The sequence below is a fragment of the Equus quagga genome, chromosome 2, assembly GCF_021613505.1.
Source record: "Equus quagga isolate Etosha38 chromosome 2, UCLA_HA_Equagga_1.0, whole genome shotgun sequence".
Taxonomy (NCBI): Eukaryota; Metazoa; Chordata; class Mammalia; order Perissodactyla; family Equidae; genus Equus; species Equus quagga.
This window is the reverse complement of record NC_060268.1, coordinates 125,137,254-125,165,043: the sequence shown is the minus strand read 5'-3', so window position 1 is coordinate 125,165,043 and position 27,790 is coordinate 125,137,254. Positions and strand designations below refer to the sequence as shown.

Genomic DNA, 27,790 nt, shown 5'->3' with positions numbered 1-27,790 from the left:
GCTGGGACCAGAATAGACTACTAGGAGGATGGGCTTAGGATAGGAAGCTAACTGTACCCAATTCATCTTGTATATCAGGTGCACTTGGGTGAATGACTTAAATAAACAACAAACATTCACTGAACATCTAATGTGAGCTATTCATGAAAAAAGGCACTGGAGGGACTGGCCCCGTGGCCAAGTGGTTAAGTTCGCGCGATCCGCTGCGGCGGCCCAGGGTTTTGCCAGTTTGGACGCTGGGCATGCACATAGCACTGCTCATCAGGCTACCCTGAGGTGGCATCCCACATGCCACAACTAGAAGGATCTGCAACTAGGATATACAACTCTCTACCGAGAGAGATTTGAGGAGATAAAGCAGAAAAAAAAAAAAAGATTGGCAACAGTTGTTAGCTCAGGTACCAATCTTTATAAAAAAGGCACTGGATAGACAATGCTGAATAAGACATACTCCCTGCCCCCAAGAATCTTATAGTCTACTGGAGAAAAAGCAGAAAGGACAGCAAGAAGGCAAGATAGGATTTGGGCACAAAAAGATGAAGAGTAACATGAGAAAAATTTTAGTCACAAGGAACAATATTAACAAAGACACAAAGGATCATCAACAAGCAGTGAAGCTGGCTGAGGCTTTGGGCAAGTATAAGACAGTGGAAGATCATGCTGAAATATTAAATTGGTTTCATACAGGAAGATCCTGAATGCTAAACTGAGGAACATGAATTAATTCAAAAGATGGTGTGAAATGATAGGAGATTTTTAAGCAAAGAAGTCCTGTGGTATATAGGCTATGGCTTAGGAAGACTGATGTAGTAGTATTCCACAGGCTCTATAAACACTGACATAAAAGTAATGCCTAGGTTATATTTCATGAGAAGAACAAACTGAACTATATGTGTTATGGGATCCCATTTGTGTAAAATAACATGCACAGAAAACGACTCTCAGCAGCGTTTGTTCTACTTACATATCTACTGGGTCGGAAAAGTGGGAGAATCAGGGCAGGGAGAAAGGAGCCATTTAATTTTCACTCACCCATCTGTAAGGTTTTATTTTTATAAGGAAAACAATGTTAAAAGCAGCTTGGCTGTGAAAGGAAGATGGCAAACCTGAAGATGGTACAGTGATGCTGAGCTGCATAGTTGTGAAATTTAACTCAAATTACCTATATATACCTCACTCACCTTTTTTACACCAAAGTTCTCGAAAAAGTAGTCTCCAATTATTCTTAATCCCCTTTTTCTGTCCCATCATAAGCAGAGGCTTTACAAGCAAACAGAACTGGATCAAACGATAATTCTACCACCTACAAACACATACTGACTTTGACCTGACCAAGTATACCTGAACATTTGTCTGTTATACCAAAAAAAGGGGGGAAAACCACATAAGCTAAATGAAAAAAAATTACTTGTTATCTGGAAATAGCTACTGATAACATTTTTATGTATTCAGATGAACTGATTTATTTTTCTCATACGCTCTTTTCCTACTTTTGTGTGTGTGTGTGTGAGGAAGATTGGCCCTGAGCTAACATCTGTGCCAATCTTCCTCTATTTTATGTAGGATGTCACCACAGCATGGCTTGATGAGCGATGCCAGGTCCATGCCCGGATCTGAACCTGCAAACCCCGGACTGCCGAAGCAGAGTGTGAGAAGCTAACCCAAACTTTTACTGATCTCTTATCAATTTTAAAGCTTCTTTAAACTAGTGTGTTATCTGCAAATAATGACAATTTTTGTTTTCTTTTCAATTGTCTCTGTTTTATAGCTTAGTTATTGGCTAGAACTTTCAGAAACAATGTGTTTAAGATTAATGGCTATTGTAGGCAACCATGTTTGATTTCTGATTATAATGGGAATAAACCCAGTAAATTATTGCTCAATATGATTGTCGATTTTTGCTTTAAAATCAGTAATTATCATATTAGGCAATATCTTTCTATTCTATTTTCTGAAAGTTTTTTTTTTTAAAGATTTTATTTATTTATTTTTTCCTTTTTCTCTCCAAAGCCCCCCAGTACATAGTTGTGTATTCTTCGTTGTGGGTCCTTCTAGTTGTGGCATGTGGGACGCTGACTCAGCGTGGTTTGATGAGCAGTGCCATGTCCGCGCCCAGGATTCGAACCAACGAAACACTGGGCCGCCTGCAGCGGAGCGCGCGAACTTAACCACTCGGCCACGGGGTCAGCCCCTATTTTCTGAAAGTTTTTAATTAAAAAAATGGGTTGAAATTCATCAAAAGCCTTTTAGGCATGTATTTACATATTATTTTTTAAATTTGATCAATTGAGTAGAATATTATTAGATTTCTTGGTCTTAATTCATCTTTACATTTCTGAGATAAACTAGCTTAGTCATAACGGATCACATTCATCTGACTCCTACATTCTTTCAGAAAATTGCCAAATCAAGCAGATTTTACTATTGTTGCATCCATGTACCAACTCTCATTGCTCCTATTGCAGTTCAGGCCTTCCTTGCTTCTCACCCAGATTACTGTAATAGCTTTAAATACTTTCCCCTCCTGTTCCTGGCTCTTCATTTAAATTACATATGTAGCATATAATTGCATTAAATTTATATAGAACTATTTGGGGAAAACTGACATCTTTTATGAAACTAAATCTATCATTGAACATGGGCAGTCTCTCAATTTATTTATAATTTATAATTTCCTGCAAAAACATCTGGCACATACTTTGTTATATCTCTTTCAAAGTACCTTATGGCTTTTGTTCCTACTGTAAATTGATGATGTCTTTTATAAGTGATTTTTTCTGTTTGCTGCTGGTATTTAGAAAAGCAATTGATTTTATTATACAAATTTTATGGTCAATCACTTTGCTAAACTCTCTTATTATTTCTAACAACTTGGTAATTGTAGATAACCTTGTTTCATTTCTGGTCAGAAAATGTGATTTACAAGATATCAACTCATTGAAATTTATTAAGCCTTACTTTATGATCTACCATGTAATCAATTTTTTTCAACTATTCCATGTGTTTGAAAAGAACATGAATTCTCTAATTGCTGGGTATATAATTCCAGAGATGATTATTACATTAAACTTGTTAAATGTTAAAATCTTCTCTATCTTTACCGATTTTATATCTGCTTGACCTACCCATAATTGGAAGGTATGTTGCAATCTTCTCTGATGATGGATTTCTCGATTTCTCCCCAATAAAAAGTTAATTATACAAATTTGGCTTACTCTACTTTGAGGCCGTTCTACTAGGTTCATATGAGTTTAGAATATTATTATCTTCCTGGTAAACGGAACCTTTTATCATTACATAACAGTCCTCTCTACTGCTAATCATGGATTTTTTCTTTAAGCCTATCATGCTTAATATTAATTCTCTTATGCCACCTTTCCTTGGTATTTGCCTAGTATATCTTTTTCTTTTATATTATTTCAACCTTATGTTGTGAATGTGTCTCTTGTGAGGGGGCATATAAACGAATTTTGTTTACATCTAATCTTTTAATTTCTTTCTTAATTGGTGAGTTTATTCCATTAACATATATTATATGTTTGGACTTCTTTGTACTTCCCTACATTTTAATTTCTACTCATTTCACTTTTTCTACACTTCTTGCCCCTTTTTGAATTGAATTTGCATTTGTTCCTTTTTCTCTCCATTTGTTTGGGATTTATACACACCATTTTTAGACTTACTTTTAAAATTTTACTATGCATATTTATCTTAACAAAGTTAAATCATATTTTAACAACCTCCCCGCCTAAATAATAAAAAAAACCTCTAGAATACTTCAACTCCAGAATTCCCCTTAGTCCTGACTTACATGCTGTTAGCTGACATTTATATTAGCTGAATGTTAGCTCGATCATTTTTTAAAATTCTCCCAAATATAAAATTTTATGTAGACAATGTTTGCCATTTTATATACATTTATTTACCATTCCTTTCTGCTTCTCATACTATCCTTCTTAACCTCAGACTTTCTAGATACATTTTCCTTTTCCTGAAATATATCCTCTAGAAGTTGCTTTACTGTAGATATCTCATAGTGACAAATTCTCTAAATTTTTTTAATCTATAAAAGTCTTTATTTCACCTTTGGTCTAGAATTTTTTTCCCTGAGTACACAATTCCAGGTTGACAGTTATTTTCTCTGGAAAAGTTCTGCTGTCTTTTGCCTTCCATTGTTGCTACTGAGAAGTCCAGTGTCCCTACAGTTGTCAATCCTTTGTAGGTAACTTCTATGATCTTCTCTCTGTCTTTAGTGTTCTGCAGTTCCATTACGATTTATCTTGATATGGATTTTTTAAAAACGTATTCTGCTTGTCTTTCGTCTTTTTTCTCTTATCTATTGCTACTCCCTCAATTCAAGCCACTCTCATTTCTTCACATGATCATCTCATGTCACCCTACCTCTCTCTCATCATGCCTCATTCATAACTGGAATTTGCTAGGCTTTTTCTCACCTCAGGGCTTCTGCTCTGCATTTTCTTTTGTCTAGAACAAAAGGCGGAAAGAACCTTCCATCATTCCTTGCAAATGATGCAAGGGCCTGCAAATTCCCACACCTCCAGATCTCAATTCAGTATCAGTTCCTTGGAAAGGCTTTCCTTGACCCTGCCCTCCCCCAGTCTAAGTTGCCAAATATTTTCTCTCTTTAACAGAGTATCATTTCCTCCCTGCTTTGTCTTTATCACACTTGGCAGTTATATACTTATGTGTTATTTGTTAACATCTGCTTTCTCCTTTAGTGTGTAAACTACATGGGGGCAATGACTGTGTCTGGCTTTATTCACCATTCCATTCACAGCCTAGCACAGTGCCTAGCACACAGCGGGCATTTAATAAATTTTTGATGAATAAACAAATGACCAAATGAAAATCCAACTTCCTTTACATGCCATACAACAGTGCTTGCTACTTATTCCCTTTTCCTAAAATGCTACTCCGTCAGTCTGCAAACTCCTTATTCAGCAAAGGAACCTCCTCTCTCAAGCCTTCCTTTACAAAATTTGCCCACACATGGGCACAGTTTTGCTGCCCAGCTATGCACCCCTAGAATCTTAGCCCTCACCCTCGGGAGCTCTAATTATCAACAAGAAGCCCTAGGGTCTACTGCACCTCAAAGACTGGGCATTCAAAAAATGTTGGAGGGAGAAGGGAACTGGAAATGCCCTGCAGGGTGGAGTAACTGATGGTGCCAGGTCTTTGAAGAGATAAGAAGAAATGGGGCCGTGCGAATAAGTGAAGGGATTCATCTCATCAGAGATAATGCATGCCACTGTTCGGAAAGATAAAAATAGGTAGATTGTGAGGGAAAAAAGGAAGTTGATGGGTTGGCTACATTTTCTCAGTGTAATGTGAGGAAGCCATCCTTCTGAGAAGGGCAAGGGTGGAGGCTTGCGAGAATAACAGAACAGAATAGACACCGTGTTCAATACTTAAGTTTTAGTAACAGATGACTACTAAGTACAGTCATGTGCTGCTTTATGACGTTTCAGTCAATCATAAACCGCATATACGACAGTGGTCCCATTAGATCAGTACCATGTAGCCTAGGTGTGTAGAAGGCTCTACCATCTAGGTTTGTGTAAGTACACTCGATGATGTTCACACAACAATGAAATCGCCTAACGATGCATTTCTTAGAACACATCCTCGTCATTAAATGATGCACGACTGTAATGGGAAAAAGGCTGAACGCAAACTCCTTACCCAGTCGGGCTTTACCAAACCCAAGAATGCATCAGTGAGTGTAGCTACACTGTCCCTGCAGTTTGTTTCCAGAGGAAAAATACGGTCTCAGTGGTTCCATTCTTTTAAAGGTCAGACACTTCACAGTCAATCATTTTAAGAGAATCTTTGATTTAAAATATATTAAATCAGGGCCAGCCCGATGGCGCAGCGGTTAAGTGCGCACATTCCACTTCGGTGGCCCGGGGTTGACCGGTTCAGATCCCAGGTGCGGACATGGCATTGCTTGGCAAGCCATGCTGTGGTAGGCGTCCCACATATAAAGTGGAGGAAAATGGGGATGGATGTTAGCTCAGGGCCAGTCTTCTTCAGCAAAAAGAGGAGGATTGGCAGCAGTTAGCTCAGGGCTAATCTTCCTCAAAAAAAAAATACATATATATATATTAAATCATACAAAGAAAGTTGCATGTATTTTTATGACAATATGGCCTCTCCCCCTTGCCTCCTGTATTGAGCAGTGTCTCTTCACATAAACGAAAAAAAGACTGAATGTTCCTTAAAAACAGGGCCACGTCGGGGCCAGGCTCGTGGCTGAGTGGTTGAGTTCGCACACTCCACTGCAGCATCCCAGGGTTTTGCTGGTTTGGATCCTAGCACCACTCATCAAGCCATGCTGGGGCGGCATCCCACATAGCACAACCAGAAGGACCTACAACTAGAATATACAACAATGTAGTGGGAGGCCTTGGGGAAAAGAAGAGGAAAAAAAAAAAAAGACTGGCAACAGATGTTAGCTCAGGGCTAATATTAAACAAAACAAAACAAAACAGCGCCACGTCTTAATTCTGTACCAATTCGTACAGCCTTGCAAAATATCTTGCACAGAGGAAGCATTCAAATAGTTTTAATATTGAATTAAATAAGAGGTGTACAAGTCCCTCAGACACTGCAGATTTGAGGAAGGAAATTTACAAATCTTTTTGAAATAACACAAACATGTCTCTTCTTATGAAGGAGGAATGGGCAATAGAAAAGAGAAAACACAGCAGTAAGAGAGGGGAATTACTCAAAAATGTTCTTGGTTGATCACACTAGTGGATTCAGTAGACCCTTCACAAGACCTTTCAGCTTACAAGGCCTTGACAACAGAAAGTGTGCAAAATTTTTAAGGGCTGGATCTGTGGGAAAATAAAGAATGTATTCACCTTCTGAACTCTTACCCTACCATTAGTATGGGTACAAATTATGTCTGAGCACTGTCTTCAAAAGACATCTAGCTTCTATAGGTTTTATTTTTCTTCCAATCTCAAAAACCTATTATTCTCTATACTTGAAGCCCTTCTACAGAACTAAGGGTCTAACAATTAAGCAAAAGGTAAACATATCCAATGGAAACACTCAAGGTAATGATTTTATCATCCTTTCCTAATGACCACTCTTTTTCCCTCTGGGGGCCACCAAGAATAGGGTAAACCAAAACTGTGGTGTCTATGACATATGTATGTTAACACAGACTGAAGCCCTAGATTAGGAAAAATTCCCTATTTCATTTAATGAAACACTGTAATCCCATGTAAAATTTCATATAGCTTCATGTTAACTGCATGTCCATAGGCTATCACAAATTTCAGTTTTACAACAGTAAAGTTTAAACTAGCACTGACAAAAATTTACTAAGTCCCGTAACACAGGATAAGGAAGCAAACTAACAGAAGTTAGGTTGAGTGGCTAGGATGCCCTGTAAAACTACAAGGTTAAGGAAATAAAAATCGTGACTTTGATACATTTTAAAAGTGAGTTAGCCCAAAAGAATTAAAAGCAACTCTATTCGCAATAGCCGAAAGGTAGAAACAACCGAAACATCCATCAGTTGATGGATAAACAAAACGTGGTGTCTCCATACAATGGAATATCATTCAGCCATAAAAAGGAATGAAGTACTGATACATGCTACAACATGATGAACCTTGAAAACCTCATGCTGAGTGAAAGAAGCCAGACACAAATGGCCACATATTGTATGGTTCCACTTATAAGAAATATCCAGAATAGGCAAATCCATAGAGACATTGAGTATATTAGTGGTTGCCAATGGCTGGGGGGAGGGGAGTATGGCGGTAGGGAAGAATGGAGAGTCAACTGCTTAATAGGTATGGGATTTCCTTTTGGAGTGATAAAAATGTTCTGGAATTAGACAGTGGTGATGGCTGCACAATGCTGTTAATGTACTTAATGCCACTGAATTTATACACTTTAAAATGGTTAAAATGGTGAATTTTATGTTGTGTGAATTTTATCACTTTCAAAAAAAAAGTGAGTCACAATTTTCCATTTTATTCCAGGGATTAGAACAGTCTATCCTACTCAACCTAGCATATACACATTAAAAACCTTCTTTATTACGGCACAGGGATTGAGAGCATGGTTTTGATCAATGTGTTCCTTAGCCAATTACTTAAGCTTTCTAAACCTCCCTGATCTATAAAATGGGAATAACAGTATTTATCTTATACAGATACTGTGAAGATAAAATGGAGTAATACAATCTAAGCACAGTACCAGGCAAAGAGAAAGTGCTCACAAAAGTCAGTTATGATTTCCCTGGAAAGTATGAAATCTTAAATGTTAGAAATAAAATCTTACTTAGATCAGACGTTGTCATAGTCTGGTCTGTGGACCTCTTGAGGTCCCTGACACTCTTTTAGGGGGTCCATGAGGTCAAAACTATTTTTGTAACAGTAATATGACATTATTTTCCTTTTTCACTGCAATGACATTTGCAATGATGGTACAAAAGCAATGGTGGGTAAAACTGCTGGCACCTTCACGTGAATTAAGGTAGTAGCAGCAAACTGTAGTAGCAGTAGTATATCCTTCACGATACATTCACAGTTTTTAAAAATTTAAAGAGCCAGTTTCATTTATCCTTTGATGAAGCAGTAAAAATGATCAATTTTATTAAATCTTGGGTACACGTCTTTTTACTATGCTGTGTGATGAAAGTGCAGTACATACACAGTACTTGGCTATACCTGGATGTAGATGACTGTCTGGAGGAAAAGTACCTGAGAGCTGGACTAGCCTCTTTGTCCACGGAACAGGATTTTCACTTGAAAGAACAACTGACAGGCAAATTATGGTTATTCAAACTTGGCTATTTGGCAGACATTTTCTCAAAAAGGAACTTCAAGGAAAAAAACTACCAGTATTTTTTACCAATAATAAAATTCAAGCTTTCAAGAGAAAATCAGAATTTTAGAAAACATGTATCTGCCATCATGAGCTTGACAGCTTCTTAATACTTAAAGATTCTGATGAAATCAGTAGTCATATTAACATATATATTTACTTTTTCTCCAGTTTTATTGAGATATAATTGACATATATCACTGTATGAGTTTCAGGTATATATACAGCATGAAGGTTTGACTTACATATATTGTGATATGATTACCACAACAAGTTTTAGTTAACATCTGTCATCTCATATAGATACAATAAAAAGAAAAAAAATTTTTCTCCTGGGAATGAGAACTCTTAGGATTTACTCTCTTACCTTTCACATATTCCATACAGCAGTGGTAACTATAGACATCACATAGTACATTACATCTCTAGCATTTATTTATCTTATAACTGGAAGTTTGTACCTTTTGACCACCTTCCTCCAATTCCCCCTCCCTCAACCCTCAACCTCCATGTCTGGTAACAACAAATCTGATCTCTTTTTCTCTGATTTTGGTTGTTTTATTTTTTTTAGATTCCACATATAAGTGGTCATACAGTACTTGTCTTTGTCTGACTTATTTCACTTAGCATAATGCCTTTGAGGTCCATCTATGTTGTCAGAAAATAGCAGGATTTCCTCATTTTTTGTGGCTGAATAATATTCCACTGTGTGTGTGTGTGTGTGTGTGTATATATATATATATATACTACAACTTCTTTAATCATTCATCCATCTATGGACACTTAGGTTGTTTCCATGTCTTGGCTACTGTAAATAATGTTGCTATGAACATGGGGGTGCAGATATCTTTTCGAGTTAGTGTTTTCATTTCCTTTCAATATATTCCCAGAAGTGGAATTGTTGGATCATATGGTAGTTCTATTTTTAATTTTTTGAGGATCCTCCATACTGTTGTCCACAGTGGCTGCACTAGTTTTTTTTTCTTTTTTCTTTTTTTGAGGAAGATTAGCCCTGAGCTAACTACTTCCAGTCCTCCTCTTTTTTGCTGAGGAAGATTGGCCCTGAGCTAACATCCGTGCCCATCTTCCTCTACTTTATATGTGGGATGCCTACCACAGCATGGCATGCCAAGCAGTGCCATGTCCGCACCGGGGATCCGAACCGGCAAACCCTGGGACACCAAGAAGCGGAATGGTGGCTGCACCAATTTAAATTTCCATCAACAGCACACAGGGGTTCCCTTTTCTCCACTTCCTCTCCAGCATTTGTTATCACTTGTCTTTTTCATGATGGCCATTCTAACAGGTGTGAGGTAATATCTCACTGTGCTTTTCATTTGCATTTCCCTAATGACAGAGAAGTTGAACCTGTTGGCTGGTCGTAGATCTTCTTTGGAAAAATGTCTACTTGGGTCCTTTGTCCATTTTTTAATTGGATTATTTGGTTTGTTGCTACTGGGTTTTATGAGTTCTTTATATATTTTGGATATTAACCCCTTATCAGATATATGGTTTACAAATATTTTTTCCCATTCCGTAGGTAGTCTTTTCACTTTGTTGACTGTTTCTTTTTGCTGTGCAGAAGCTTTTTAGTTTGATGTAGTCCTGTTTATTTTTTTTATTTTGTTGCCTGTACTTTAGGTCATATCCAAAAAGTCATTGCCAAGATCGATGTCAAAGAGCTTTTTTCCTATATTTTCTTCTAGGAGTTTCATGCTTTCAGGTCTTACATCTAAGTCTTTAATCCATTTCAAGTTAATTTTTGTGAGTAGTGTAAGATGGGGTCTAGTTTCGTTCTTTTATATGTGCATATCCAATTTTCCCAGCACCATTTGTCATTGAAGAGACTGTCTTTTCTCTATTAGTATTCTTGGCTCCGCTGCCAAATATTAGTTGACTATATATATTTGGGTTTATTTCTGGGCTCTCGATTCTGTTCCATTGGTCTATTGGTCTGTTTTTATGCCAGGACCATACTATTTTGATTAACACATATTTTTAATATTGCATAATGAAATCTGTCAACATCTGGAAGATCTGCATGATTCAGTCAGCTGATATTTTCTAAATGACCAATGTTAAAAAATTGTGCATAGGTTAAAGATCCAAGCAAAATGCAAGATAGACCAATGGATTTTCATGTAACTGAGTATGAAATGTTCACTGATGTAGTTTCGGATTTTACAGTGCAACGGACCTTTAAGAAACTACGCCTTGTCAAATTTTAGAGTAGTATCAAATATCCACAATTACCTGAAAAGGCCATTAAAGTATTCTGCACTTTTCCAACTACACTTCTGTGGGAGGCCAGATTTTTCTTATGTACTTCGATCAAGACAACATATGACAGAGGGGCGGAGCAAAATGGCGGGGTGAGCTGACCTAGGATTCTCTCCCCTCCAAAATACAACAAAAGATTGAAAGAACTGAATTTCAGAGAATAAACATAATGCCAGCTCGTTAGAGACCTACAATACCAAGAAGGCGGAGATCATAAACCCTACTTACAGCCTCGGAGGCGCTGGAACGGAAGGAGAGAACATCGCTCCCTCCCCTAGAGTCTGCGATCACTGCGGCGCGGGTCGGGAAGGAGCGGGGGAGGGGCCGCGCGACCTGGGGAACATCCAGGACTCCTGCTCTGGTTCAGTGGAAACCCGGTGATGGGGGGAAAGCTTCCATCGTGGGGACCCCATAAACCAAGGGCCCAGGAGACCAGAGAAAAGAACTGATCTGAACCCAGACTGGCACGTGTGAGTAACAGCCCCTCCCCCCAGGCAAAGCCAGTGGGCGCAACCATCTCACCCCAAGGCGGAGAGCACATAACACGCAGCTCTCGACCCTCATCTAGTGGCGACAGGCTGTAAGAACAACCAAATTCTACCACCAAGTGAAAAAACCGCTCCTCTACCATCCAGCAATTTATAAAAGCCCCAGACCAGAAGGAAAACAATAAAAACATAGAATTAAGTCCTGAGGACTTGGAATTAGGTAAACTAAGTGATAATGAGTTCAGAGCAGCTATAATCAAAAAACTCAATGAGGTAGAGAGAAAGATAGAGAAACAAGCCGAGTTCTGGAGTTACTTCACAAAGAGTTTGAAATCATAAAGAAGAATCAAACAGAATTACTTGAGATGAAAAACACAATGGACCAGATAAAACAGAATATGGATTCCCTGAATGCCCGTGTAGACACCATAGAAGAGCAAATTAACATAATGAAGATAGACAGGCTAAATGGCTCCAGACAGAGGAAGAAAGAGAACTAAGAATTAAAAACAATGAGGAAAATCTCCGAGAGATAATGGATTCAACGAGGAATAAGAACATAAGGATCATAGGAATTCCCGAGAATATGGAAAAGGAAAATGGAGCAGAAAGTGTGCTTAACGAAATTATTGAAGAGAACTTCCCAAATCTAGGGATCGACGGAGAAATGTGTGTAGAGGAGGGTTTTAGATCTCCTAGATTTGTCAATGTAAAAAGAGCTACCCCAAGGCACATAGTAGTAAAATTGGCAAAAAGGAAAGATAAGGAAAAAATACTCAGGGAAGTAAGAAAAAAAAAAGAGAATAACCTATAAAGGAGCCCTATCAGACTGTCAGCGGATTTCTCTACAGAAACCCTACAAGCTAGGAGAGAATGGAGTGACATATTCAAAGCTTTAAAGGATAAAAATCTTTAGCCAAGAATACTCTATCCAGCAAAAATTTCCTTCAGATATGAGGGAGAAATTAAATCTTTTCCAGACAAACAAAAGTTAAGGGAATTTGTAACCAAAAGCCCTCCATTACAAGAAATCCTCAAGAAGGCTCTCATACCTGAAAAAAGAAAAAAGGGAGAAAGGGGACACAATCCACAGACTAGGGAGACCGATGGATAGAACCAGAACAGGATAGCAAATATTCAATTATAGCATTAGGGTAAAGGTAAGGAAACTACCAAAGCAAGGATGATCTTATCAGTCTAACTACAAATTAATAAGACGAGTTGGATTAAAAAATGAAAATAATTATTTAGGAGGGGAAGAGCAAAGGGTCTAAATCAGTATTGGTCAAGTAAGTAAGAGACCACCAGAGAATAGACTATATTATACACGAGATTCTAAATACAAACTTCAAGGTAGACACTAAAATAAAGTACAGAACAGAGTCACAAATCATAAATAAGGAAAAATCTAAGAAACCAAGCATAAGAAATTGCAGTATTAAATGGGTAGTCTAAAGCAAACAGGAAAAGAAACGCCGGAAAACAAGATAATGAGCAACAGATTGACAGCATTAGGTCCACATGCATCAATAATCACTCTCAATGTAAACGGATTGAACTCTCCAATAAAAAGACACAGAGTGGCAAAATGGATTAAAGAACATGATCCAACAATTTGTTGCCTCCAGGAAACACACCTCAGCCCCAAGGACAAACAGACTCAGGGTGAAGGGGTGGAGGACAATACTTCAAGCAAATAGCAAGGAAAAAAAGGCAGGTGTTGCAATTCTTATATCAGACCAAGTGGATTTCAAAATAAGACAGGTAAAGAGAGACACAGAGGGACAATATATAATGATCAAAGGGACACTTCATCAAGAAGAAATAACGCTTATAAATATCTATGCACCCAACACAGGAGCACCAAGATTCATAAAGCAACTATTAACAGACCTAAAGGAAGATGTTAAAAACAACACAATAATAGTAGGGGACCTCAACACCCCACTCACATCAATGGACAGATCATCCAGACAGAAAATCAACAAGGAAATAGTGGAGCTAAATGAAAAACTAAAACAATTGGACTTAATAGACATATATAGATCACTTCACCCTGAAAGAGCTGAATACACATTCTTCTCAAGTGCACATGGAACATTCTCAAGGATAGACCATATGTTGGGAAACAAGGCAAGCCTCTACAAATTTAAAAAATTGAAATAATAACAAGCATCTTCTCCGATCATAGTGCTATAAGGTTAGAAATTAATTACAAGAAAAAAGCTGAGAAAGGCACAAAAATGTGGAGACTAAACAACACACTACTGAACAAGCAATGGATCATTGAAGAAATTAAAGAAGAAATAAAAAAATACCTACAAACAAATGAAAATGATAGCATGCCATACCAACTCATATGAGATACACCAAAAGCTGTATTAAGAGGAAAATTCATCGCAATACAGGTACATCTTAACAAACAAGAAAAATCCCAAATAAGCAACCTTAAAGCACACCTAACTGAACTAGAGAAAAAAGAACAAATGAAGCCCAAAGTCAGCAGAAGGAGAGAAATAATAAAAATCAGAGCAGAAATAAATACTATTGAAACGAAAAAGGCAGTAGAAAGGATCAATGAGACAAAGAGCTGGTTTTTTGAGAAGATAAATAAAATTGACAAACCACTAGCCAGACTTATAAAGAAAAAAAGGGAGAAAGCTCAAATAAACGAAATCAGAAATGAAAGAGGAGAAATAACAACAGACTCTGCAGAAATACAACAGATTATAAGAAAATACTACAAAAAACTATATGCCAACAGAATGGATAACCCAGAGGAAATGGATAAATTCTTGGACTCCTACAATCTCCCAAAGCTCACTCAAGAAGAGGCAGACAATTTGAACAGACCAATCACAAGGAAAGAGATTGAAACAGCAATCAAAAACATCCCAAAGAATAAAACCCCAGGACCAGATGACTTTCCTGGGGAATTTTACCAAACTTTCAGAGAGGATTTAATACCTATCCTTTTCAAGCTATTCCAAAAAATTAGGGAAGATGGAACACTTCCTAACATATTCTATGAGGCCAACATCACGCTGATACCAAAACCTGACAAGGACACCACGAAAAAAGAGAACTACAGGCCAATATCACTGATGAACATAGATGCAAAAATTCTAAACAAAATTTTGGCAACCAGAATTCAGCAATTCATCAAAAGGATCATACATCATGACCAGGTGGGATTCATACCAGGGACATAGGGATGGTTCAACATCCACAAATCAATCAACGTGATACACCACATCAACAAATTGAGGAATAAAAACCACATGATCATCTCAATAGATGCAGAGAAGGCATTTGACAAGATCCAACAGCCATTTATGATAGAAACTCTGAACAAAATGGGCATAGAAGGAGACTACCTCAACATAATAAAGGCCATATATGACAAACCCATAGCCAACATCATACTCAATGGGCAAAAACTGAATGCCATCCCCCTGAAAACAGGAACGAGACAAGGATGCCCTCTATCACCACTCTTATTTAACATAGTACTGGAGGTCCTGGCCAGAGCAATCAGGCAAGAAAAAGGAATAAGAGGAATCCAAATAGGGAGGGAAGAAGTGAAACTCTCACTGTTTGCAGACGACATGATCTTATATATAGAAAACCCCAAAGAATCCATTGGAAAACTGTTAGAAGTAATCAACAACTACAGCAAAGTTGCAGGGTATAAAATCAATTTGCATAAATCAGTAGCATTTCTATACTCCAGTAATGAACCAACAGAAAAAGAACTCAAGAACACAATACCATTCACAATCGCAACAAGAAGAATAAAATACCTTGGGGTAAATTTAACTAAGGAAGTGAAGGACCTATATAATGAAAATTACAAGGCTTTTCTGAGAGAATTGGATGACGACATAAGGAGATGGAAAGACATTCCATGTACATGGGTTGGAAGAATAAACATAGTTAAAATGTCCGTTCTACCTAAAGCAATCTACAGATTCAATGCCATCCTAATCAGAATCCCCATGACATTCTTTACAGAATTAGAACAAAGAATCCTAAAATTCATATGGGGCAACAAAAGACCCCGAATTTCTAAAGCAATCCTGAGAAAAAAGAACAAAACGGGAGGCATCACAATCCCTGACTTCAAAACATACTACAAAGCTACAGTAATCAAAACAGCATGGTACTGGTACAAAAACAGGGGCACAGATCAATGGAACAGAATTGAAAGCCCAGAAATAAAACCACACATCTATGGACAGCTTATCTTTGACAAAGGAGCTGAGGACATACAATGGAGAAAAGAAAGTCTTTTCAACAAATGGTGCTGGGAAAACTGGAAAGCAACATGTAAAAGAATGAAAATTGACCATTCTTTTTCACCATTCACAAAAATAAACTCAAAATGGATCAAAGACCTAAAGGTGAGACCTAAAACCATAAGGCTTCTGGAAGAAAACGTAGGCAGTACACTCTCTGACATCAGTATTAAAAGGATCTTTTCGGACACCATGCCTTCTCAGAGAAGGGAAACAATAGAAAGAATAAACAAATGGGACTTCATCAGACTAAAGAGCTTCTTCAAGGCAAATGAAAACAGGATTGAAACAAAAAAACAACCCACTAACTGGGAAAAAATATTTGCAAGTCATATATCTGACAAAGGCTTAATATCCATAATATATAAAGAACTCTCACAACTCAACAACAAAACATCAAACAACCCAATCAAAAAATGGGCTGGAGACATGAACAGACATTTCTCCAAAGAAGATATACGGATGGCCAATAGGCACATGAAAAGATGCTCATCATTGCTGATCATCAGGGAAATGCAAATCAAAACTACACTAAGATCACCTTACACCCGTTAGAATGACAAAAATATCTAAAACTAATAGCAACAAATGTTGGAGAGGTTGCGGAGAAAAAGGAACCCTCACACACTGCTGGTGGGAATGCAAACTGGTGCAGCCACTATGGAAAACAGTATGCAGATTCCTCAAAAAATTAAAAATAGAACTACCATACGATCCAGCCATCCCACTACTGGGTATTTATCCAAAGAGCTTGAAGTCAGCAATCCCAAAAGTCCTATGCACCCCAATGTTTATTGCAGCATTATTTACAATAGCCAAGACATGGAAGCAACCTAAGTGCCCATCAACAGACGAATGGATAAAGAAGATGTGGTACATATATACAATGGAATACTACTCAGCTGTAAAACAGAACAAAATCATTCCATTTGCAATAACGTGGATGGACCTTGAGGGAATTATGTTAAGTGAAATAAGCCAGCGAGAGAAGGATAATCTGTGTATGACTCCACTTATATGAGGAATTTAAAATTATGGACTAAGAACAGTTTAGTGGATACCAGGGGAAAGGTGGGGAAGGGGGTGGGCACAAAGGGTGAAGTGGTGCACCTACAACATGACTGACAAACATTAATGTACAACTGAAATTTCACAAGATTGTAACCTATCATTAACTCAATAAAAAAAACAAAACAAACGAACAAAAAGACAACATATGACAATAAATTGAATAGACAAGTAGATATACGAACTCAGCTGTCTTCTAGTAAAGAAATTCAAAAAATGTAAAACAATGCCTATCTTCTCACTAAACTTTTTTGGTTTGGAAAACAGAGCGATGTTTCATGAAACTTACGCTATTATATAAACAAGAAATTACTTTATTACTATTATTTTAAATGAATTAACAAATATTAAATTTCTCAGTTTTAATTTCTAATAAAGTAAATATTGATAGATATAACCCATATAAACAAAAGTTCTTTGAGGTCCTCAATAATTTTTAAGAAATAAAAGAGATTATGAGGCCAAAAAGTTTGAGAACTGCTTATCTTATCATTCACTGTTTCCGTTCCCAAAGTTGAAAAGTAATCTGCCCCATACATAGTTAGTTCTAAAACATGGTGAAGGCATTTGGATAGTTATGACTTAGAAAACAAAGTAAATGATCCATACCATACATCAAATTCTAACCTGGTAGAAATCTTCTGGGATGTCCTAGTATATGATCTCCTGTTCAATAACAATATGCCCCTAATTTTTAAGGCAGGGTCATTAGTATGCTCCTCAGGCACATGCCAGGTATCTAAGACAAGAAAAATCTGGTCTAGAAACACACATGAAAAATGATTTTTTCCTCTCTTGGCCTCAAAATTCACTTCCAATGGAATTGAGATAGAAGATAATTGAAATTATCAATTCTAATTGAGATAAGAGAAATCTTATAAGAAATCTTCTGAGAAAGCAAATCAATTTGGGGGCCTACCTAGACAAAAAGATTTTCTCTAAAGAGTTTCTGGTTCACTGTGAGCTCTGCTCTATCCTGCCCTAATGAGAAGACCACACAAAAACAAACTTCCAGTTCAAGTTGGGCTCCTCTGCTCACCAAAGGCCTTGAGTGTTAAACAAATAAACGGCATTAATATCGGAAATGGCTCTGGATGCCTAGGCTAGGCTCAGAAATAGCCTGGGGTGCAGACCGAGAATCCCTAGAAGAGATCTAGGTGTGGTAATAACAAAAGTAAAAAACAGAATTTTTGATGTATGCTTTGATAATATTAATACGTGCCAAGCACTGTTCTAAATATTTTATGTAGATTAATTTAATCTTAATAATCCTATGAAGTTTGTATAATTACCATCCTCATTTTGTCCTGGTATTTACTAGCTCTGCATTATGTCACCTTTGAAACTACCATCCTAAAATGCCATCCTTCCTGCTTCCTATTATCCTGGAAGACATGAAGGAAGCACTGAATTCCATAAAAACTAGATTACTACTATCAAGATCTACCATACAGGTAATTCAATAATTATCAGACTAAAAGTCTGATCCTTTTTCCTACAACAAATTCCCCTTTCAAGATATTAGCTTACTATTTTAAGAAAAGAAAAAGAACTGACACACTCTTTACAACAGTAAGATCTCAAAGAAAAGGAATGAAAACTAGTTCCACAGATGCTTTTATGCATCTTCTGATTGAACAAAGAAGTATTCCAGAAACATACCTGTTGGAGCCATCCTTCATATGGACTTTGGCATAAAGAACATCTACCATGCCAGGATCATCATTCATGTATTCTATCCCTGCCATCTCTACTTCCAGGGGTTTGCCCCCACAAATGTTGCTGCAAAGGAAAAAACATTAGATTTTTATAATTGCTTAAGCTAAGAAGGCTGTTATAGTTTTGAAACACGGTTAATATACATAGTCAAATATTGCAAAATGAAGGGGTTTTTTTACTAACATTATCTAACCATCCTTCTAATTTCAAAATTAATACACATTCAATGCACACAAACTAGAAACACAAGTATTTCCAAAGTCATACTATATTTACCCCAATACCAGTTTATTAGTACTCTCTACCAAAAGCCAAGCGATAAGTTCTGATTGACAAAGACATTTACTGTGTTGCTCATCTCTCAGGTCTCACTTCATTATTTCCACATGTTGCAAAAAGTATTTCATTCATAAAACAACGAGGTGTTATATAACAATGGAGGTGTAAACTGGTATCACATCTTTAAGAGCAATCCGGCAATATTTATAAAAAGCCTTCAAGAATAGAAGCCCTTTGCCCAAACAACTCAATTTCTAGAAGGCAAACATAAGGAAAAAAAAAAATTATGAAATCAGCTACATATCCAACCATACAAACCAACTTTACTTTGAGAAAGTAAAGTTCTTCTTTATAGAAAAATTCCAACTGATAAATGCAGAAGTAATGATGGAATTAGACATTTTACAACCCCAATGAAATAACAGATCACAAATGGTTGCTAAAAACTCAGGCAAAAGGCTGAAGAAAAATAAAGAGATCCCTACAAAGGAGAGCTCCGTAAACAATGGATCAAGCTGACCACACCTGAACCCACCAATCAACCTTATCACACACACAAAAAACAACCAGACAATATGTGCCTCCTGATATGATGCAACAGGAATATACTCATACCCACGAGAAATAATTTGTGCATAGGGTTTTGACTGAGGCATTGTTTGGAGTAGCAAAAGATTAGCAATGGACTAAGTATCTAATAACATGGGACTGATTAAATAAATCAGAATACTATGAGCAATAAATAAGCCATATATACTAAGAAAGCCTTTCAGACACTGATACCTAATGATTATCTTTTTAGGTTAAAAAACGGTGCACAAGAATGTGCACGCTATACTACTATTTGTGCATAAGATAGGGGTAAGAAAACTTAGATATATATATTTGCTTGGACATACACAAAATCTCTGGAAGGAGACAAAGAAACTGCTAACATCTGTTACCTTTAGAGAGGAGAGCAGGGTGCTTGGTGGGAAGCAAACTCTTCACTGCACACTCTTTGTACCTTCAAACTTTTGAACCATGTAAATGTATTATCCATTAAAAAGTTTCAAAAAATATATGCAAAAGAAGCCAAACACAAAACTGTACATACTGAATGTTTCTATTTATATGACATAAAAGAACAAGCAAAATTAATCAATGGTAATAGAAATCAGAACAGTATTTACTTCTGGGAGAAGTGAATTTAGTGGAAAAGTGCATGAAGGAACGTCATAGGGTGATGACAATGTCCTACATCTTGATTTGGGTGAAGTTACATGGTTGTATACATTTGTCAAAACTCATCAACTACACTTGAGATCTGTGCATTTTACTCTAAGTAAATTACACCTCAAAGAAAAAAAATATATATACACGATATAAAAAAGTGTGGGAGTATATACTTTGAACTGTTAATGGTAACTATCTTTAAGTGGTAAGTGATATTTTTATCTGCAATTTTTGGCTTTTCTAAAACTATCATGTATTACTTATATGTTAGGTGAAACCCCACCATACTGCTTACTTCCCAGACCCCTTAAAAACAGACTTATACTTCAACCAGAAAAGGCCTTGCTGTGCCAAGCTGAAACCCAACTAAAAATCAGCTCACTACACACAGCCTTCTTGAAGCCCTATGAGGCCAGGGACTCTATCCATCTGGTCCACTCCTATATCCCCAGCAGCTGGTTCAGTACCTTATATAAAATGGGTATTCGATACATCTCTGGTAAACACTGATTGAATGTTCTGCTATAAAGGGAAAAGCTGTTCTGGACAATTCTGAGAAGGAGGTGGACACATGCCTATATTGTCACTGAATAAAATGTGGTACTGGCTCAAAGACAAAAGGATGTTAGGATTCATCAAAAGACAATTACGAAAAAGCAAAACAAAAAAGTTCTCTTGATATTGAATCGAGGTCATAGGGAGACTCTTTGTAGCCTAGGAATCCTATGATAAAGATTCCCTTAAAAATTCAAGGCCATATTAATGCACAAGACCAGAATTTTTCTCAGTAAGAAACTAAATAACTCAACTATTTTAGACAGAGACTTGACTGAGAAAAATGATGGCCTTGATCAAAAGTATCACTGACACCACCTCTAATAAGTGGGACATTTCAAAACACAAGCCAAGCCCTGAGGCCTGTAGCTTCAATCAACAATACAGCGTAGCTTCAATCAACAATACAGCGTATCTCCATTCCAAGTAATAGCCAAAGAAGTCAATATGAAAAACTGCCATTCAATCCTATCAAAGTACAGTCAACAAAACTTATTTGAAAAAAACAGTTTAATGGTAACCATACACACCTCCACATTTTTTCAGCTCTAACCCTGCATAGTTAAATCACCAGAAAGTACCATACCATTGGTTTAGTCTCCCACTAAAATTATACTGGTTTATTTAATGTTATATCCTCAATTTCTAGGAGTCAATACAAGAAAGAGTGATGTGAACAATGTTTTCGTATCTTCTGTAAAACTCCTGTTGAAGACACGGCTTATCATCATTCTGGGTTCTTAATGTTATTTACCCAACAAGTTTTTCTTCTACTGAGAACCAGAAAAGGATTCTCTCCTAAAAAACTGCTTGCTCCTTTTTATCAGATGAAAACTATAATAATTACTGTGTTTCTTTTTGGAATTTAGTTCCAAGTATACTGGTGCTTGAAGATAGTACTAAATTTTAATGCTCAAGTACATTATCTTACCTTGGTTTTCAGGTAGAATTTTCTCCCCATTCATCTTTATGGTTTCTGATCTGACTTTAACATTTCTTTTGTATATATGTCCTCACTAGAAACTACCTCAAATCCTTGGAAATAGATGGGCTATCAAGAACAAAAAGATGAAACAGGATCCAAAGCCCACCTTGTGAGCAGAACCAGAAACTCTTTGGACCTATCCCTAGGATGTACCAAGAGGGAGATTAGAGAGCAAGAGAGAAACCCAATGGTTTGCCTGATAAATGCTCTTTGTCCTGGTGACCAAACTTCATCCCATCTAGGACACCAGTGAGCAGACTTCTCAACCAGTGAGAGACATCTGAGGCAATCAGGAACCAACATTTGTCCATGGGTATTCTTCCTCCTTTTCTTCTCTCCTCGTTCTTGTCCCTTCTTAACTTCTTATTTGGTTTTCCCTCAGGGCTGTTGAGAACCCTTAGGTATAAGCTGAGTGACACTGGAGCTAAAGAAGTGCTGCCTATTTGTCAGACAACATAGTTACTTAGGGCCACTGCACTGCTTGTGTTCTGCAGCTCACAAAGAAAAGTCACAAGGGACACATTTACAGCTTCAGCGTTTACTGAACACTGTGAATAATTCATTCGAAATCTATACAGCTACATGAGCCCTTAGCCTGAAAAGTGAAATCAAAGTTCTCTTTCTGGTCAAGTAACAGACCTTAAATTCAAAAACCATGCCAAAATTTAAAACAAATATTCAACTATCCATTTCTTTCAAATATCTATCTATCACTACAGTTTTAATTAAATTCCAAGATAGCTACATTTAACATCTCAATTTAAAAAGCTGTCAAATTAAACTACAGCACATTATATACCAATCTCTTCATTTTCGATGTTTTCCATTTTTATATTTTAATTTGGGATCACAAATAAAGAAAAAGAAAGTTAGATGAGATATTTTACTCACTAGGGCTTTATTGTCGTTTTTTCTTAAGGAAACAGTTTCTTCCTTTTAGAAAAACAAAGCACTTCTAACCAACTCAAACAACCAATTATAACTCTCACTCATCTTCTCAGAAGTAAATTAATTTTGCACTATATACTTTTTAAACAAGTGTGTGTGGCAGAGGCGAAGGTGGGAGGAGAGGGTTGGGGAGGCTTGCTTTACTTGCTGGTTTCAAATCTTTCCAGCTTTCTGAAAAGAACATTTTCAAAAAAATTTTTGCCTGCATGCAGATTTTTGGCAGGGTAAAGCTGTCTTATTTCAAAGGCTTTGCTGAATTTGAAAACTACAATTACTGTTTTCATCTTGTCATGTCAAAAATTCTTAGGAACCATTAAGGCTGCTCTTCATTTCCTATGCACACCAACCCTGACATGCTTGAAGGGCTTGGATTTGGCATTTAGTCATAAAAGGCACCAAGAGACACAAAAGGGAGGAACTCAGCTAAATCCTCACACAGCTCAGGATAAAAGTTCAGTGATTAAAAACCTGTGACCTGATTTTCATAAGGTAAAAATACCAAATACTTCTCTAAACAAATATTCTACCTACCTTTAAGTTTTTTCTTAGCAGGACTATCTAATGGCAGCCAAAAAAATACAGCTGCTTTCAGTTTTGTTTAGGAAAACGTAAAATCTGAGAAAAAGTTAAAGTACTGGAACTGATTCTTAAGCCAGGTAAAATTGCTCTGCTTTGTAAGGTAATCATAAAGTTTCATTTTGTGCAAGGAAAATTGTAAATATCTAATTAACAGACCAAATCATTTTGAATTTTGGTAAGGTTGAGAGAAAAAGAGTTATGTCCATCACACAGCAAAGAACAAGACAAAGAAGTATATTTTGCTGTTTAAGATTCAGAAAGAATAAGCAGACTGCAAACCAAATCTGCTTACGATATTGCTCAAGAAAAATATCTTGTCTTCAAAACAATTAATGAAAAAAGAGAATTAGTCCACAAATAAGTCATCATATTACACAGTTGCATATACAACATAAATTGAAAAAAAATTTAAATCATTTTACCTTGTTTTACCCAATGAACCAGGTAACTCATTTCTTTCTATAAGGCCATGTCAGAATAGCATGGGACCTGTATATCATAACTAAGTAAAAAATAAAACTATGCAAGTGAGTCAGTTTTCAAATTTCTCTTGTTCTTCATCAATCTTAAAAGGAGTAAAGGGAGAGGGGGTAAGAGATGATTCTTTGAAATAAAGTTGTTAGGTCAGGTGCATGCATAAGGTAAAATTTTACAGTAAAAAGTTTAACAACTCTGCCTCCAGAACAGCAATGTTTGTTTTCCCTGAGCCAAAACAGATTGCTTGGACAGTTTTTGGTATCCTTGCTGACTCAAACAAAATTACCTGTATTAAAAAAAGAAAAAGTCTGCATTTCTGAAATACAATGAAGACCTTCCCAGGGAATCATGTTATAATGTGTGAGTTACTGGGGTAAACAGAATAACAGCCCTCCAAAGATGCCCATGTCTTGCTCTCTGGAATTTGTACAAATGCTACCTTATATGGCAAATGACTTCTGCAGATACAATTAAGGCTAAAGACTTTGAGGTGGGGAGATTATCCTGGATTACCTGGGTATGCTCAGTCAAATCAAGCAGTCTTTAAACAGAGAACCTGTCCCTGCTATGGCCAGAGAGAGAGATGTGACAACAGATTAAGGGTTAGAGAGATGCAGTGTTGCTAGTGTTTAAGATGGAGGAAGGCGGTCACTAGCCAAGGAATGTGGGTGGCCTCTAGAAGCTGGATTTTAAAGGCAAGGATATGGATTCTGCCCTAGAGCCTCTGGAAAGGAACATAACCCTGCTGACACCTTGATTTCAGCGCAGTGAATCCACATGAGACTTCTGTCCGACAGAACTATAAGATAATAAATTTGTGTTGTTTTAAGCCACCAAGCCTGTAGTAATGTGTTACAGCAGACAGAAAACTAATACAGCAGCCGATACTCTTCAACAGACAATGAAGAGAATTGCCTTTCAGAGAAAATAATGGGATATTCTGTGAAAGAACAAAATTTGTCAAGTGAACTAGTATAACAAAGTAGCGTCTTTCTGTAGAAATTTGTAAATATATGCTTTAAATCCATTTTAAACCTTTCCTACAATGATCCAAAGTTCTGTGTTATAAATGAGTGAGTCAACAAACCTTGTTCCCATGTCACCCAGTTCCTAGTCCAAAAACAAGTCTGTGACACCAAAAAGAAGCCAGTACGGGGTGAAAACCCTTCCCCACTCCTGTGGACTACTCACTCAATGAATTCCTCTTTACACTGCTGTAGCATCTCACATGTCTGCTGGATCTCTTGCTCACTCAAAAGCACCAACATCCCAATAGTTAGGTGAAGCTTTTTGGGATTCTGGAAAATGGTGCCATCAACCCCGTGATCCTGTTATCAAAGGGGAAAAACAAGAAACTCAGCCAAAACAAAAGTAAATGGTAGGAATAGAATTCAGAGTCCAGAAATAAACCCACACATCTATGACCAATTGATTTTCAACCAGGGTGCCAAGAAAATTTAACGGGGAAAGAAGAGTCTCTTCAACAAATGGATGCTGGAACAATTGAATATTGACATGCAAAAGAATGAAGTTGGACCCTTAACCTCATATTATATACAAAAACTCTATCAAAATGGATCAATGACATAAAATATAAGAGCTAAAACCATAAAATTCTTAGAAGAAAAATAGGGGAAAGTCTTCATGACCTTGGATTTGGCAATAGATTCTTATGTGTGACACCTAGAGTATGGACAACAAAAGAAAAACAGATAAATTAGACTTCATCACAATTAAAAACTTTTGTGTATCAAAGGGCACTATCAAGAAAGTGAAAAGAAAATCTGCAGAATGTGAGAAATATCTGTAAACCATATATCTGACAAGTATCCATAACATATGAAGAACACTTACAACTCAACAACTAAAAGACAAGGAACCCAATTTAAAAGAAAGAAAAAAAAACTTGAGTAGACATTTCTCCAAAGAAGAAATACGAATGTCCAACAAGCACATGAAGATGTTCAATTTCATTAGTCATTTAGGGGACTTCAAATTAAAACCAACAACGAGTACCATTTCACACCCATTAGGCTAGCTATAATCAAAAAAATGGAAAATAGTAACTGCTAATGAGGTTGTACTTAATAGGTAGGGGATTTCCTTTGGGGTGATGAAAATGTTTTGGAATGATATATAACTGGTAGTTACATAACACTGCAAATGCACTAAATGCCACTGAATCATTTATTTGAAAATGGTTAATTTTATGTTACATGAATTTCACCTTGATAAAAAAGTATTTTTTAAAAAAGGAACTGGTAGCCTAATGGAATGGTATGCCCAGGAAAAACTGAATGCCATCTGAATGTGGGTTCTAAAAATATCTTCCATTCCTTATCAGCTTTATTAGTTCCAGAGCAATTGGGTCTCTTATAGACTTCCCCAGGGAATAATATATTCTTTATAAAAAACACTGTTTCGATTTTAGCAGACACTGCAGTATTTTCAGGTAAAATACTTAGTGTTAAGAATCAATTCTCAAACCAGCCCTGATGGCCTAGTGGTTAAAGTTTGGCACCCTGGGTTCATTTCCTGGTTGCAGAACCACACCACCTGTCTGTCAGTTGCCATGCTGTGGCAGTGGCTCACAAAGAAGAACCAGGAGATCTCACAACTAGGATATATAACAATGTACTGGGGATTTGGGGAGAAAAAAAAGAAAAAATCCTCCCATGCAAAGAGATGAGTGAAAAATTAATTTGGAGAGATATCCAGACATTGGATTTGCCACATCAAATATGGTCATCCTTTTCTTGTTTCATCATTCTTTTCACTGTAAAACTTGTGTCTCTGGGAAGCAGAAAAGGTAAATATACATGTGAATACCCCTTTTTAAAAAACTGACATGAAATTCATTTAACATACAATTAACCCTTTTAAAGTGTACAATTCAGTGCTATTTGGTGTATTCACAATGTTGTGCAACCATCAGCTCTCTTTAGTTTCAAAATTTTTTTAATACCCCATAAAAACACTCCATACCCATCAAATAGTCACTCCCCATTCCCCATCGCCTAGTAATCTCTAATTTGCTTTCCGTCTCTTTGGATTTGCCTATTCTGAATATAGCATATAAAAGGAATCATACAATATATGACCTTTGTGCCTGGTCCCTTTCACTTAGCATGTTTTTGAACTTCATTCAAGTTGCAGCATGTATTGGTACTTCATTCCTTCTTTTATCCCATTTTATGTATATAACAGAATTTGTTTATCCATTCATCCCTTGATGGCTACTTGGGTTCTTTCTATCTTTTGGCTATTGTGAATAATGTTGCTATAAAAACATTCCTGTGTAAGTTTCTTTGTTGACATATGTTTTCAATTCTTTTGACTATATACCTAGGAGTGGAATTGCTTGGTCATATGGTAACTCTATGTTTAACTTTTTGAGGAACCACCAAACAGTTTTCCACAGCAGCTAAACCATTTTACATTCCTAGCAACAATGTATGAGGGTTCCTATTTCTCTACACATTCACCAACACTTAATATTTTCCGTTTTTTATTTTATTATAGCCATCCTAGTGGGCGTGAAGTGGTATCTCATTGTGATTTTGATTTGCATTTCCCTATTGACCAATGATGCTGAATATATTTTCATGTCCTCACTGGATATTTGTACACTGAATCCTAAGGATTCACCTATTCAAATCCTTTGCCCGTTTTCTTTTCATTGTTGAGTTGTAAGAATTCTTTATAGACTCTAATAATAATCCCACATCAGATCACGAATCCCTTTTGAAGGTCAGGCAGTCTCAAATTTCATTAAACTCATTCTGCAAATGAAGACAGGGAAAAAAGCTGAGAATCTTCTTCCCCAACAGGAGCAAAGCAGGAATTTGATCTTTGAATTGCAAGTTCTTATCCCATAATCTGATCCCTGCACTAATAAACCACTCCAAAGGCAGAGAAATGTATTTATCAAATGCAGATAGCTTATATCCTGTTCTTGGTTTGTCTAAGACTGCCTAATTTTTGCCTTGGCAACAGGAGTTAATAGATTATTCATCCTCTAAGTGTTA

General features: G+C 36.8%; 1 protein-coding gene across 4 annotated transcripts in view; it reads right to left on the bottom strand.

The window, feature by feature from the left end:
- Window positions 1-27,790, bottom strand: part of ASCC1 (activating signal cointegrator 1 complex subunit 1) — a 113,223-nt gene that overhangs the window by 35,934 nt on the left and 49,499 nt on the right. For all 4 annotated transcript variants that reach the window (XM_046653641.1, XM_046653643.1, XM_046653644.1 and 1 more), the window contains exons 6-7: window positions 24,954-25,090; window positions 18,668-18,787 (exon numbers count right to left, since the gene is read on the bottom strand). In XM_046653641.1, the coding sequence (XP_046509597.1) occupies window positions 18,668-18,787; window positions 24,954-25,090 (257 nt within the window). The remainder of the gene's footprint in view (window positions 1-18,667; window positions 18,788-24,953; window positions 25,091-27,790) is intronic.